The sequence below is a fragment of the Phlebotomus papatasi genome, chromosome 1 (assembly GCF_024763615.1).
Source record: "Phlebotomus papatasi isolate M1 chromosome 1, Ppap_2.1, whole genome shotgun sequence".
NCBI classification, from domain to species: Eukaryota; Metazoa; Arthropoda; class Insecta; order Diptera; family Psychodidae; genus Phlebotomus; species Phlebotomus papatasi.
In genome coordinates this window covers 1,494,943-1,507,831 of record NC_077222.1, presented here as the reverse complement: position 1 = coordinate 1,507,831, position 12,889 = coordinate 1,494,943, and the positions used below count along the sequence as shown (strand labels likewise).

The window sequence follows — 12,889 nt, the reverse complement described above, 5'->3', positions numbered from 1 at the left end:
ACAGTAGTTCTAGGACTCATAAATTCATTTTCCTATAAATATTTTCTCGTTTTCTTGTGATTCTTCTATAAGTTTTCAGAAAATTGACAAAAAATGCCAAAGTGAATTTTCACATGTTTTTGTAATAAAAAGCCTTGTAAAATGCCAATTTCCACTCAATTTCCTTTTTTCTAGCATTTTGGTAAGGATTTAAGGACTCATATCAATATATTTTCCTGTAAAAATTTCATTTTTTTATTATATAGTTTGTGCTCTTTTTAGAAAACGTTATATGGAATTTCCAACAGGAATTCGAAAAAGAAAAACAAGACGTAAAGTTAATTTTCACCTTATTTTTCTTGACAATACCACTCTACAACAATTGTAAGTCATATATTTAATTTTTATTCATTATTTTTACATTTCCATGTATTTTTTGCTATTTTTTCGAATCATAACAAAACTCAATGTTAACATTTTTTAGGTTATGTAGTGTAAGCCATTCAAATGTCTATTTCTGATGCCAAACTCCATATAAAAAAGGTGGCATTTTACGACAATTTGGTATTCTACGCCAATTTTTTGGTTTTTGGCTAATTTTTTAATTTATAGAAAAGGTATAGGTATATAGCGGAGTGCTCGAACTCACGAGGTAGAGCTCTTGAAATATCGATTTTAACTCGTTCTTATATTACTAAAAAATCATATCAAAGTTGCCAATTTTTTAATAAATTGCAAACCTTTTAGAATTTAGCCTTTAAAAAAGTAACTTTAACCCATACCAAGTCCTGAAATAATTGTGGACTACTTAAACATTTGACTTTCGAATATTTTTTTGAAAATATAAAAAAAATCTCGCCTAGGCTATCCCTAAAAACTATTCGAAAATAAAAGAAATTGAAGGAGCAGTTTTCTAAATAAATAAATAAAAAATAGTTTTGAAGAAGAAGGTCACCGAAGACCGGAAGCCGATATATCGTACCGTTTGACCTAAAATTAGGTAAAATTTTCGAACAAAGAAAAATAAAATATTGAAGAAAGATTCCCCAGGAAAGCTATGTAAGCCATTGTAAGGAGGCGTCGACCTCAATGCAGACAAGATGGCTGAATCAAATTCAAAATCTTATGCCTTGGATCGCCTTGGGATCGAACCCGAACATATTCCTAAAGTGGCGAAGGATCGACAAGCGTGGGCCGCTAAACTGGATATCATGGCCACGCGATCCCAATATGGATAAACGGTTGAAAATTATGATGACAACAATTTATTACCGATTACAAGTGATGCAACCGATTCAAGACCTTTCGCAGAAATCCAAATTTAAGCAAATCGGTCGAATAATGGAACCCCAGCCACTTCGATTTTCGAAAATTCGATGTCAAAAATATTTTCGGTCATTGGTGTATTGGACTGAAATGTTCATCTGGGTTACTTTCTAAACATATACACTCAGTTTCGGCATTAAGTCCTTCGGGATTATGCACCTGACGGAAATATGCACATACAATTATGCAAGTTTGCCTAGCATTGGGAGTCAATTTATGATATCATTTTTGAAATACGCCTGAATGCATACTATTTTGTGGCGCGGGAAATTTGAAAATATTTTGCTACTTTTTCAGAATAAAACTTTAATTTCTTTTGTTAAGGTAATTTTTTTTTTTTAATTTAGAAAGACTTCAAATAACCATTTATTGAAGAAGTCTGGCCAAAATATACAGTAGAATCCTTTTGTTTGAACAACTTTCACTACGTGCGAAATTCGTTCTACGATCGATTTAATCAAAAGAAAGCCCCTGCGGGTATGCAAATTTTTCTCGATGCGTAATGCCATTTCGCGCGTCTTTTTTCGGTCCCTAAAATGTACATAATACCGGGATTAAGTGTATAGAAATAAATTGAATTGAATTGAACATATCCAAGGAAAGTTGGGGGTAGGGGAACAAACGGGTCAAGACAATAATTCAATTACAGGGGTGGGGAGGGGAGTGATAGCTCTCGAAGACCGGAATTTGATATCTTACTGTTTAAGCTCCCTATCACTTCAAATAATTTTGAAATTAATGCCTGCTTTTGAATAGGTCCTAAACAGGTTTTAGACTAAAGGTTTAGCCCAGTTCCCGGTAGTCTGGATTTTCTAAATGACACGGACTTACAGTGATTTTTTAAAATAAACTATATAAGTCAATATAAACAATGACTAAGCCTTAGGTCTGAAGCCCGTATTATCCCAGTACCCGAATAACAAGCAATACAAATGGTACTTAAATCGTAAATGGATTTTACAATACTCCTGTTCTTTATTTTAAGGAATTTATCTTAAATGGTTTTCAGACTAGAGGTTTAGCCCAGTTCCTAAATATCTCAATATCCTAAATATCAACCAATTTTATTGCTTTTTCAGAATCTAATAAACCACTTGTCCTTAATAATGCAATTCTATGCTTTAAAAAAAATCTAGATTGACAATAATTTAGAGGAGTTAAGCTATATGGCTAAGTTCTAGGTCTGAAGCCTGTATTACTCTTGAAAGTTGTTTTTAAAAAATGTCTGCGGTGTAGCAGTGAGGGTACACGAAATAACAATTTCGCAATTCTGGCGAATAATAGTACTTAACTGAATTTATTAAAACAAAATTTAAAATAAACACTAATCCTTAAAATGGCATTCAAATAAAAATTTAAAAGGGATGAGTCTTTTTTTTCAATTCCCTAAAGTTTAGATTTTTGAATACTTCCGTATTTCTTCCTCAGGAAATCCCTCATAATCTTCCCATTGACGTTCTTTGGGATTTCATCTACGAACCTAATCCCTCCCCTGAGCTTTTTGGTCCCTGAAACTCTGCTATTAACAAAGTCCTGAAGTTCCTCTTCATGCACTGAAGCCTGAGGCTTCCTTACCACTAACGCCATGGGTAATTCCCCTGCCACCTCATCCGGAATCCCAATAACTGCCACATCCCTGACTTTAGGATGACCTACAATTATGGCCTCCAACTCAGACGGGGACACTTGGAAACCCTTGTACTTTATAAGTTCTTTTGATCTCCCCATTAAAAATATCTCGTTGCCTTTGTAATACGCAATATCCCCCGTGTGGAGCCAACCATCCCGATCTACAGCGGCTTTGGTAGCTTCCTCATTTCCCTTGTACCCAATCATTATCTGATCCCCTTTGATACATAATTCCCCGGGGATGTTTGGTGGCAGAGCTCTGCCAGTCTCTGCGTCAATGATCTTAGCTGACAATCCCTTCCAGAGGACTCCATTGGTGTTTGCCTTTTTGGAGAAGAAAGTGGCAAAGAGGGCACCAATTGTAGTTTCCGTCATCCCATAACCATTGCATATTGTTTCCAAACTTGGCAGACGCCTAAAGATCCCCTCAACAGTTTCCTTGCTGAGTGGAGCTGCTCCTGAATAAATGACTCTCAGAGTCTGCAAATTGTACCTGTCCAGGATGGGGGATTTGCTAAGGAACACCATCACGGGAGGTGCTACAAATAACACGGAAGCCCTGTAACGCTGGAGGAAGATGTAATGCTTCAGTTTCCTCCTGGGATTTTCATAAAATCTCAAGATTTCCAGAGATATTTCCCAAAAAGAATTTACCCTAACCTCAAAATGGCGCATTTTTTATTCTAAGCCTAAACGTTCTAATACTTAAAAAATCCGAAGGACATAATCAAGAATACCTTGGCTAGATCTTGATATCCTAACTTGATCAGTCAAACCAGCGAAATATATAAAGAAAAAAAGGAAAAACCCGAGTTTTTCCGCAAGTAACAAAATATTTACTCACTCAAGAAGGGGTCAATTTTTTGGGGCGAAAACTCCAGTACTTTCAATAAATCTTCTCAATCCTTCACAATAAAATAAACACATATCACTGAAAAAATGATTTCCTTGCACAATTTTCACGAAGTTACCTTGAAATATTAATATTTTCTTGTTTTTTCACTGCTGAGGCCCAATTTTTGAAACGCTCACTCGCACCCGCGAGCTCTTTAGTGGCCGAGAGAAATCCACTCGCACACCCCGTAGATTCAAATCCTTCTGTAACGACTTCTTTATAACATAAAGTACTCGTTGCATGTACTCAAGAAGCTGCGGGGTGTGCGAGTCTATTTCTCTCGGCCACTAAAGAGCTCGCGGGTGCGAGTGAGAATTTCAAAAATTGGCCCTCTGTTTTTTTCTTTCAACAATGTAGTAGTACTACAAAAAACAATGGCGGTCATATGGCAACTTAACGAAGGTGCAGGATCGGCTCTCTTCGTCAAGTCGGTGTGCAAATGGTGGGAAAAGGACGATAAAGAGAATAGTCTCCAGTGAAAAAGTGAAAATACAAATTTTTCAGGCGAAAAAAGTGAAAATTTTGCGTGTCAATTGTTTTTTTGGTTGTGAAGTGTAGTTTTTATACAAATTACAATGAATATCAGGAAAGATTAATAGTGTTAATAACCTCAACAGAAAGTGACGCCTTCTCCGCCTTTCTCGAGTGAGTAAAAGCTTTTTTTCCTTTTTTTAATTTACAAAACCGCCCAATTTTCCCAATTTTCTCGTAAATTATTCGTGGAAATTGTCTGACTAGGATCATGGCTAGGTATTTCTTTAGTGGTTGTCTTTAAATTGAGGGTGGTGTTCTTAAATTCTTTATAAACAAATTGTGGCTTCCTCCCGGACGCTTTTGGGCATTTCCGGGAAATATCTCTGGAGATCTTTTGATAAGGTATCTTACCTCAATTGTTTTTAAGTAGAAATCCTCCTCAAAACGTTGGAGTGAGATCATCTTTGTCCCAGATGCTATTAAACGCAGCATCGTCAGCAAGCCAAAGTTGTGCACCCTGTTCCGGAAATATCATTTACATAATTTTGAATTGGAAGGACAGGAAGTGAACCTACCAGGGTGCAACAGTTAGAACAATATCCTTATGTTCGTGGAAATCCTTGAAAATATCCCTGAAAGATCACAAGAAAAATTACTCCAGAATGTTAGGTTAGGTTGCCTTGGAACAGTCGAAAAGCGCGCGAAACCTCCCATTGTTTTTGTTTATCTTTCTCAAGGTCGAGTTCAAGGTCACGTATTATTTTGATTTTTTTAAAGAGCCAAAAGAAAGTTTTTTAAAACTCACATTGTGCTGGACATCCCAGCTAAAACATTTTTATGCGTCATTTGAACAGATTTTGGGAGTCCTGTTGTTCCGGAAGACTGCAGGATAAAGGCAACATCTTTCTCCTTATCTGTTTCTGCCACTTTAAATCCAGATTTTGGCTTAAATGTCTCATCCTGCAATATCTCACTGTAATTGATAAATTCCTTGGATTTCAAGTCTTCATCATTGAGGAAAATTAGAATACTCTCGATGTTCATTCTCTTCAGGACAATCTTAATTTTCTCTGAAACTTTTGCTGTGAAGAAAATAACTTTTGGTTGAACTATCTCTAGAGCAAATTGGATTTCATATTCTGTATAATAAGGACTCAATACGCTCAATGGAGCTCCCGAGAAAATTGCAGCAAAGAGCACAATTGGGAATTGCAGACGATTCTCGCTCAAGATTGCCATAACATCGCCTGATTTTATTCCTTTGCGTCTCAGGAATTCAGTCAAATGCTCAGAAGCTTCTCTCAAGTAGTCCCTGGAGAGTCTTTCACCCGATTTTGCATCAATCTGTTGGATAAATTGTCTAAATTTGAGGTTTCTTAATGTAAAAACTAAAAGTAAATTACTTTTGTACACTAAAAATCAAGGAGCTACTTTTAAAATCTTTTCTAGAATGTCAATGTCCTTCAAAAATTCCTTTTAGAAATTTTTTGAAGGACATTGCGTGATTTACACAACTGCAACGATGTAAAAACGTAAATTTCCGTTGTTAACATTGGGTTTTACATGTTCAAACTTACAATTAGGATTAGGTTCAATCTTAATCTTTAATTCACAGCAAATATATTGTGAGGTTATATGAAGCCTTTTAAAATTAAAGGATTTCAAAACTTCTAAAATAACTTGAATTTACATTTACTAATCTCTGTTTGTATCTCAAATAGAGATATTGTAATATCAGCCATTTAAAAAATTTGAATTTTAGTAGGTTATGTTCAATATAACCTCACATTAACCGTCTTCTTTAACTAAGTATCAAAAGTATTCGTAACAGCATACAATTTCTATTTCAGCCTCAAAAGGAGAAATTGTAATAAAATTTGGATATTGTATTATCTTCCATTCTAAGTTCGAATAACTTTCATAGGTTATGTTCAGCATAACCTCACAAGTATTATTCTTCCTTAGCTAAGCATCAAAAGTATTCATTTTAGTCTACAATTTCTATTTGAGCCTCAAAAGGAGAAATTGTAATAAAATTTGAAATTTGTATTATTTACCATTCTGAGTTGGGATAGCTTTTCAAAGGTTATGTCAGCATAACCTCAAATGAATTATTCTTCCTTAGATAAGCATCAAAAGTATTCATTTTAACCTACAATTTCTATTTGTGCATCAAAAGGAGAAATTGTAATACAATTTGAAAATTGGATTATCTTCCATTCTAAGTTCGAATAGCTTTTCGTAGGTTATGTCAGCATAACCTCAAATTAATTATTCTTCCTTAGATAAGCATCAAAAGTATTCGTGACAGCCTACAATTTCTATTTGTGTCTCAAAAAGAGAAATTGAAATTATAATAAAATTTGAAAATTGTATTATCTCCCATTCTAAGTTCGAATAGCTTTTCGAAGGTTATGTCAGCATAACCTCAAATGAATTATTCTTCCTTAGCTTAGCATCAAAGGTATTCATTTTAGCCTACAATTTCTATTTGTGTCTCAAAAGGAGAAAATGTAATAAAATCTGGAGATTGTATTATCTTCCATTCTAAGTTGGAATAGCTTTTCGTAGGTTATGTTCAGCATAACCTCACATGCCTTCCTTAGCTAAGTATCAAAACTATTCATAACAGTCTACAATTTCTATTTGTGTCTCAAAGAGAGAATATGTAATAAAATTTTTAAAAAAAATGTATTAATCTTCCATTCAAAGTTCGAATAGCTTTTCGTAGGTTATGTTCAGCATAACCTCACATGAATTATTCTTCCTTAGATAAGCATCAAAAGTATTCATTTTAGCTTACAATTTCTAATTGTGTCTCAAAAGGAGAAATTGTAATAAAATTTGAAAATTGGATTATCTTCCATTCAAAGTTCGAATAGCTTTTTGTAAGTTATGTCAGCATAACCTCACATTAACTATCCTTCTTAGCTAAGTATTAAAACTCTTTATAACAGCCTACAATTTCTATTTGTGTCTCAGACGGAGAAATTGTAATAAAATTTGAATGTTTGTACTATTATTCCTTTTATTCAAAGTTCGAAGAACTCTTTTTAGGTTATGTTAATCATAACCTTACTTTATTAACTCCTAACTAGGTAATTAAAACCATTCATAACTTACAATTTCAGCTTCATTTTTGCTATCTTGCAATTTCTCAGCATACAATTCACCAAGAGATTTATATCTCTTTGTCAAATTTTCACGTACTTCACCCCCGTAAAGCACATACTTATCCCCAGCAGTTTCCATTTTATTGCACTAACTTTTCACAAGCTTTCAACACGATGTTTTAATAGCAACTGATGCTTTCTAAATGAGGAACACTAAACAGCGTTATCTGGCCTTTTGGGTGAGATGTGATAATAATTGAGGAGAGTACTTGAGGTTCTGTCATGTGAGATTAATTATTATTTTCTAAATACAACGTCTTTATTAGCATTACAAGTCTCTCTATTACAATTTAGATTTTCTTGAGAGTCTATCTCGCAAGACTCTTCGGAGAATCTTTCCGCTTGGGTTTTTTGGTATTTCCTGGACAAAATGAACTCCTCCACGTAATCTTTTGTGATTTGATACCCTATCAGCAATGAATTCAGCAATTTCTTCCCCTGTTGCTCGATGATTGTCTTTCAATGCCACAAAAGCGGCTGGAAGTTCTCCAACTTCTGCATGTGGAATACCAATTACTGCGCAATCTTTTACTGCAGGATGGGTTAGGATAAGTCCTTCGAGTTCAGCAGGAGCCACTTGAAAGCTATTGTACTTGATGAGCTCCTTCAATCGATCCACAATGTAGAAATTCCTGGTTTCATCGTAATATCCAATGTCTCCGGTATGCAACCATCCATTTCTTATGGTTTCCTGGGTAGCTTTAGGATTCCGGTAGTATCCTTTCATAATTGATGGTCCTTTTATACATATTTCGCCAGTTTTATTCGGCCCAAGAACTTCCCCAGTCTCAGGATTGACAATTTTGCACCAAGTCTTTGCTGTTACCACTCCCACGCTTCCCAAAAGAGGAATTCCGGTTCGGAATCCGAATACCGTGAGAGTTGTCTCTGTCATCCCATATCCCTGCTGGATTTTCCTAATACTCGGAATCCTCTGCTTCACCTCCTCCTCAATTTCTTTGCCCAGAGGAGCAGCTCCGTAGAACAGCTCCTTCATACAGCTCAAATCATAATTCTTGACATTTGGATTTTTGGCCAGGAAAACCATTAAAGGGGGCACCAGAAAGGAATGGGATACCCTGTACGTCTGTAATTGATCATCATGATAAATTAGTATGATCAAATTGAGGTGTTAATGACTCTCAATTCACCTGAATTGCATTTAAGAAAGTTTTCTCTTCGAATCTCGGCAGAGAAACTATTTTAACACCTTTTGTTGTGAGGCAAAAAAGTGTGACTAATCCATAGGAATGAAACCATGGAAGAATACCCAAACTGCAGACATTTGGAGTGACGAACATTGATCTCTTGGTTTCTCTGAAAATATTCAAAGTTTAATTAAATATTACGTTTATAACCGGTTGGAAAATCAGTTGAGAATTGTCCGGAAACCCAAGACCTTTCTAATAAATATATACTTGCTCCAAACGGAAAAGAAATACGCTTTTCAAAGCTGATTAACCTCTGAAATTAAGAAAAATTTGACTCTACGTAAAAGGCTCTAACTGCTTGGTCTTTAGTTCTGCTAACGGCCCCACGGACAGATAAACAGCGTTGCGAAATTTTTCGTAAATCGTAATTTCTTTTGTGTGATGGATGTGGTTATGTAAAATTTGAGGTTATGTTTGGCTTAACCTTAATCAATTCAAAATTATCCGGAATTCCAAAAGCTTAACAATGAATATAGGCTGATTCCAAACGGGAGAAAAATATACTTTTTAAAGCTAATTAACGGCCGGGCAAACAGAATTGCCAAATTTTGGTAAATCGTAATCTACTTTGCAGACATCGTTATTTGAAATGTGAGGTTATGTTTGGTTTAACCTAAATAATTTCGAATTGTCTGGGATTCCAAGAGCTTAGCAATGAATATAGGCTGGTTTGAAACGAGAGAGGTATAGACTTTCTATAGATGATTAACGGATCGACAAACAGAATTATCATTTTTTTTAGTAAATCGTAAACTATTTTGTGGACGTGGTTACTGGAAATGTGAGGTTATGTTTGGCTTAATCTTAATCAATTCAGAATTTTCAGGGATTCCAAAGGCTTTTCAATGAATAGAGACTTGCTCTAAACAGGAGAGATATAGACTTTCTAAAGCTGATTAACAGCCAGACAAACATCATTGCCGATTTTTCGTAAATCGTATTGTTTGATAGACACGGTTCTTTGGAAGGTCAGGTTATGTTTACCTGAACCTTAAAAACAGAAGTTAGGCTATGTTGGATACCCCAAAATTTTTTAAATGGGCATAATTCTAATATTTAACCGAAATAATTATGTGAGGTTATATTCAACATAACCTAACAAAGTTCAGTCTTTAAATTCCGAAATTTTCATCATTAATCGATTCATTTTTAAAATGCAAGTACAGTAAAGTTCCTCAAATATGAACTACTCAAATTAACGACGCGATGGTTTATTATAAATGTAAAATTTGAGGTTATATGAAGAAAATCTTACGTGGAGTTTGTGTTACAAGTAATAAAACCAGTTTTCTCTAGTTTTTCCTCGATATTATGATATTAATATTAACTTATTCGAAAAAAACTTTTATTTAACAATAAATTTTATTAATAAACTCTCTGAACTTATTTTTCTTGATTAAGTTAAGTAACTTAAAGTAAAAAAAACGGTAAGTTCATTTCATATGCATACCGTTACGTGTTTGAAAATGTTTATACAGTGCTGTTTCTCTATATGTCTATATGCATAACGTGTCGATGCACAGCTGCATTCAAAATCAATTTGTTTACATTTTGACGAAGTAAATAAAGGAAATTATTTTCTTGGTAATTAATTTTTCTCGTTTTTAATTTCCTTAATTTTATTTTTTTCTGTCTCATATTATAGTTAAAATATCACGGGAAATTCTAGAAAAATAAAAAATAATAATTTATTAAAAGAAAAAAAACCGTTATTAATTTCAAAAAAGTTGTGCATATTTAGAGAGAACTGTCAAAAAAAGTACCCAAACTCTGCATATAGAGAGACAGCACTGTATTTGAAGAACGTATTCCTCGATTTTTTTTTCAAATTTAATTTTCAAGTTCCTGTTTTAAGTTTTGTTATCAACCGATTTTAACAAAATTAGATTTATTTGAAAGGTCTTCGAATCCACCAATCCCTTATTAATACTGAACCGGTAATTACTTTTTCACGGAAAATTAAACTTATATAACTTCAATTTTTGAGATGATTCTTTATATTTTCATTACGTTTTTAGCGTTTTTAGGGTTTTAACTTACTCTAACGGCGTTATCACACTTGCACATTAAAATTTTAATGTGATTCACATTAATTGTCGCTTGTGAGCGTCCAAATATGTTATTTATGTCTTTGAGTCATTTAATATTTGGGGTTTTTCTATTTATTGATAAAGAAGTGGACTTGGCCTGCAAAAATAAGTTTAAATTTACCTAAAGCATAAATATTTTTCACATTAAAAAATTAAAGAGAAAATCGCATTAATTTTTCGCATTAATGCTATAAATCAATTTATACCAAATTTTGCGGGCCAAGTCTACCTTTTTATCAAAAAATAGATAAAATTTTGAATATAAAATGATTCAAACACACAAATTACATATTTGGACTCTCACCAGCGACAATTAATGTGAATCATATTAAAATTTTAATGTGCAAGTGTGATAACACAGTAAGAGCAATTTCACTTACTCTAAATTAGCCAAAGCTTCCAGAATGTTTCTGTCAGAAAGAACAACTCCCTTTGGGAGTCCTGTAGTCCCCGAAGACATCAAAATGAAGGCATCGTTGCTGTCCAAATCACCCTCAGATGGTAGTTTATAATCTCTTTGATTCATTTTGTATTTTGGATCTTTCAAGATCTCATCAAAAGTCCTCAAGTCACGAGCATTTTTAGAGCTTGAATTGCTTCCAATTGCAATGATCTCCTTGATAGATGGTACCTCTTTGGCCACTTCTTTTATATTATCAATTGCAGATGAAGTGACAAAGATAATCTTGGGTGTTGTAAGGTCAAGAACATGCTTTATCTCACCTGATATTTTTTAATTATCAATTAATTGGCGGTTACTCAAAGATGAGAAGATTGCGGATGTACTTACGATTAACGTATCGGGGATTCAAAGTAGATAGAGTTGCTCCTGAGAAAATTGTAGAAAATGCCACAATGGGAAATTCCAAACGATTCTCACAACATAATCCTATAACATCGCCCCTCTTAATGCCTTTTCCTCGAAAGTATTGATGAAGTGTCAATGCCCTGTCCAAAATATCGCTGTATGACATTGATTCACCAGAAATTCCATCGATCTGAAGCGATTTAAAAGTTCTTTTACTAAAATTTTTCTTGAACTCTAAATGAATTCTCACAAACTTACAATTGCCGTTGCTTTGCCATTTTTCACAAAAGATTTTATCACATGTTCAGTTAAACTTTGATTATTAGTATAATCAATTGGAGCTTCTCCACCGTAAGTTATGAAACTCTCTTCAGACATTCTTCTAGTTTGACTTCTAAACGAAAACTGGATTTAGGAATACGATAGACAGCTCTATAATTATCATAGAAAAATACTCAAAGATACTGCTTATCATTCATGTTGTTGATACAGTGAATTGCGCATTTGTGAGTGACTTTTGCTGCCTAAATAATTTCATTGATAAACCTAGATAAGCTCTTGGTATTTAGTATTAAATTGCATTAAGTGATTTAAATAAAATTTAGTCCTTCTTTAGTTTGAAAAGTCTCAAGGTCAGATGCAGCTTTTTGAACGATTTTTGCGATCACAATGCAACTAGCGGTGGTCAAATAAAGTTCAGACCCAAGGAGCATTTATCGCCATAAATGAGTAGAGATGTCTGATATCTACACGAAAATGATGGTGAAGACTTTACAAATTTCTTCTATATAACCGCATAAAAGAGGCCCATATTCGGGTGAATTGGGAATTTTTATAGCCGAAATATAACAATTTTTATTTTAGAGTTAATCAAGTCATCGTGTACGGTAAAATGTATTGTTTATGACTAAATAAAATATAATCACTCTGTCATACCAATATTATAACAATTGACTGAAGAACTGTCATTTCTTGTCCATTTTTCTTTAAGTCTTGCTCAAATATTTTCCTCAAATGAATGAATATTTATCCTCAACGATTCAGTCACATTTTTTTGTCTCGTGCACTTTCATCGCGTATGAAAGTTTAATGCAATAATTGTTTTCCGTTAGAGGCTAAAATATTAGTGAACATTTCATTCCCGACTTGAAATTCTTAAGAGAAAGCTGAGAAATTAAATAAAACAAATTGAATAAATTTATTGCGTTTTACATTACATCATTTAAAAAACTTATGGTTCTTAAATTTTTACTGCGTGTATTGATAGAATACAGCCCTTTAAACAATAATTTGGACAAATATTT

General features: G+C 33.8%; 2 protein-coding genes across 3 annotated transcripts; both read right to left on the bottom strand.

The window, feature by feature from the left end:
- Positions 1-1,243: 1,243 nt before the first annotated feature.
- Positions 1,244-7,667, bottom strand: LOC129799860 (uncharacterized). Of its 2 annotated transcripts, XR_008751556.1 has the most exons (7): positions 7,427-7,667; positions 5,109-5,647; positions 4,879-4,935; positions 4,715-4,820; positions 2,631-3,501; positions 1,953-2,530; positions 1,244-1,428 (listed from the first exon to the last, which is right to left on the bottom strand). XR_008751556.1 is itself a non-coding variant. In XM_055844111.1 (5 exons), the coding sequence occupies exons 1-5, from the start codon at positions 7,553-7,555 to the stop codon at positions 2,692-2,694; spliced, it is 1,641 nt and encodes a 546-aa protein (XP_055700086.1). In that variant the 5' UTR covers positions 7,556-7,667; the 3' UTR covers positions 1,244-2,691. The 2 variants fall into 2 exon arrangements, 1 of the variants encoding a protein (XP_055700086.1); XM_055844111.1 differs by having other exon boundaries at positions 1,244-3,501.
- Positions 7,668-7,716: 49 nt separating this feature from the next.
- LOC129799859 (uncharacterized) lies at positions 7,717-11,986 on the bottom strand. The gene is made up of 5 exons (XM_055844110.1): positions 11,844-11,986; positions 11,568-11,775; positions 11,158-11,500; positions 8,628-8,793; positions 7,717-8,563 (listed from the first exon to the last, which is right to left on the bottom strand). The coding sequence occupies exons 1-5, from the start codon at positions 11,961-11,963 to the stop codon at positions 7,760-7,762; spliced, it is 1,641 nt and encodes a 546-aa protein (XP_055700085.1). The 5' UTR covers positions 11,964-11,986; the 3' UTR covers positions 7,717-7,759.
- Between the last annotated feature and the right edge of the window lie 903 nt (positions 11,987-12,889).

Bases quoted from the DNA above. Each gene is read 5' to 3' on its own strand.
- LOC129799859 (XM_055844110.1), bottom strand. From the start codon at position 11,963: ATGTCTGAAGAGAGTTTCATAACTTACGGTGGAGAAGCTCCAATTGAT. The intron at 11,501-11,567 runs GTAAGTACATCC...AAAAAATATCAG, and splicing joins GAATCCCCGATACGTTAATC to GTGAGATAAAGCATGTTCTT. The intron at 8,794-11,157 runs GTAAGTGAAATT...GAATATTTTCAG, and splicing joins GAAGCTTTGGCTAATTTAGA to AGAAACCAAGAGATCAATGT.
- LOC129799860 (XM_055844111.1), bottom strand. From the start codon at position 7,555: ATGGAAACTGCTGGGGATAAGTATGTGCTTTACGGGGGTGAAGTACGT. The intron at 5,648-7,426 runs GTAAGTTATGAA...TTTATCCAACAG, and splicing joins GCAAAAATGAAGCTGAAATT to ATTGATGCAAAATCGGGTGA. The intron at 3,502-4,714 runs GTAAGATACCTT...ATCTTCCTCCAG, and splicing joins TCTACTTAAAAACAATTGAG to CGTTACAGGGCTTCCGTGTT.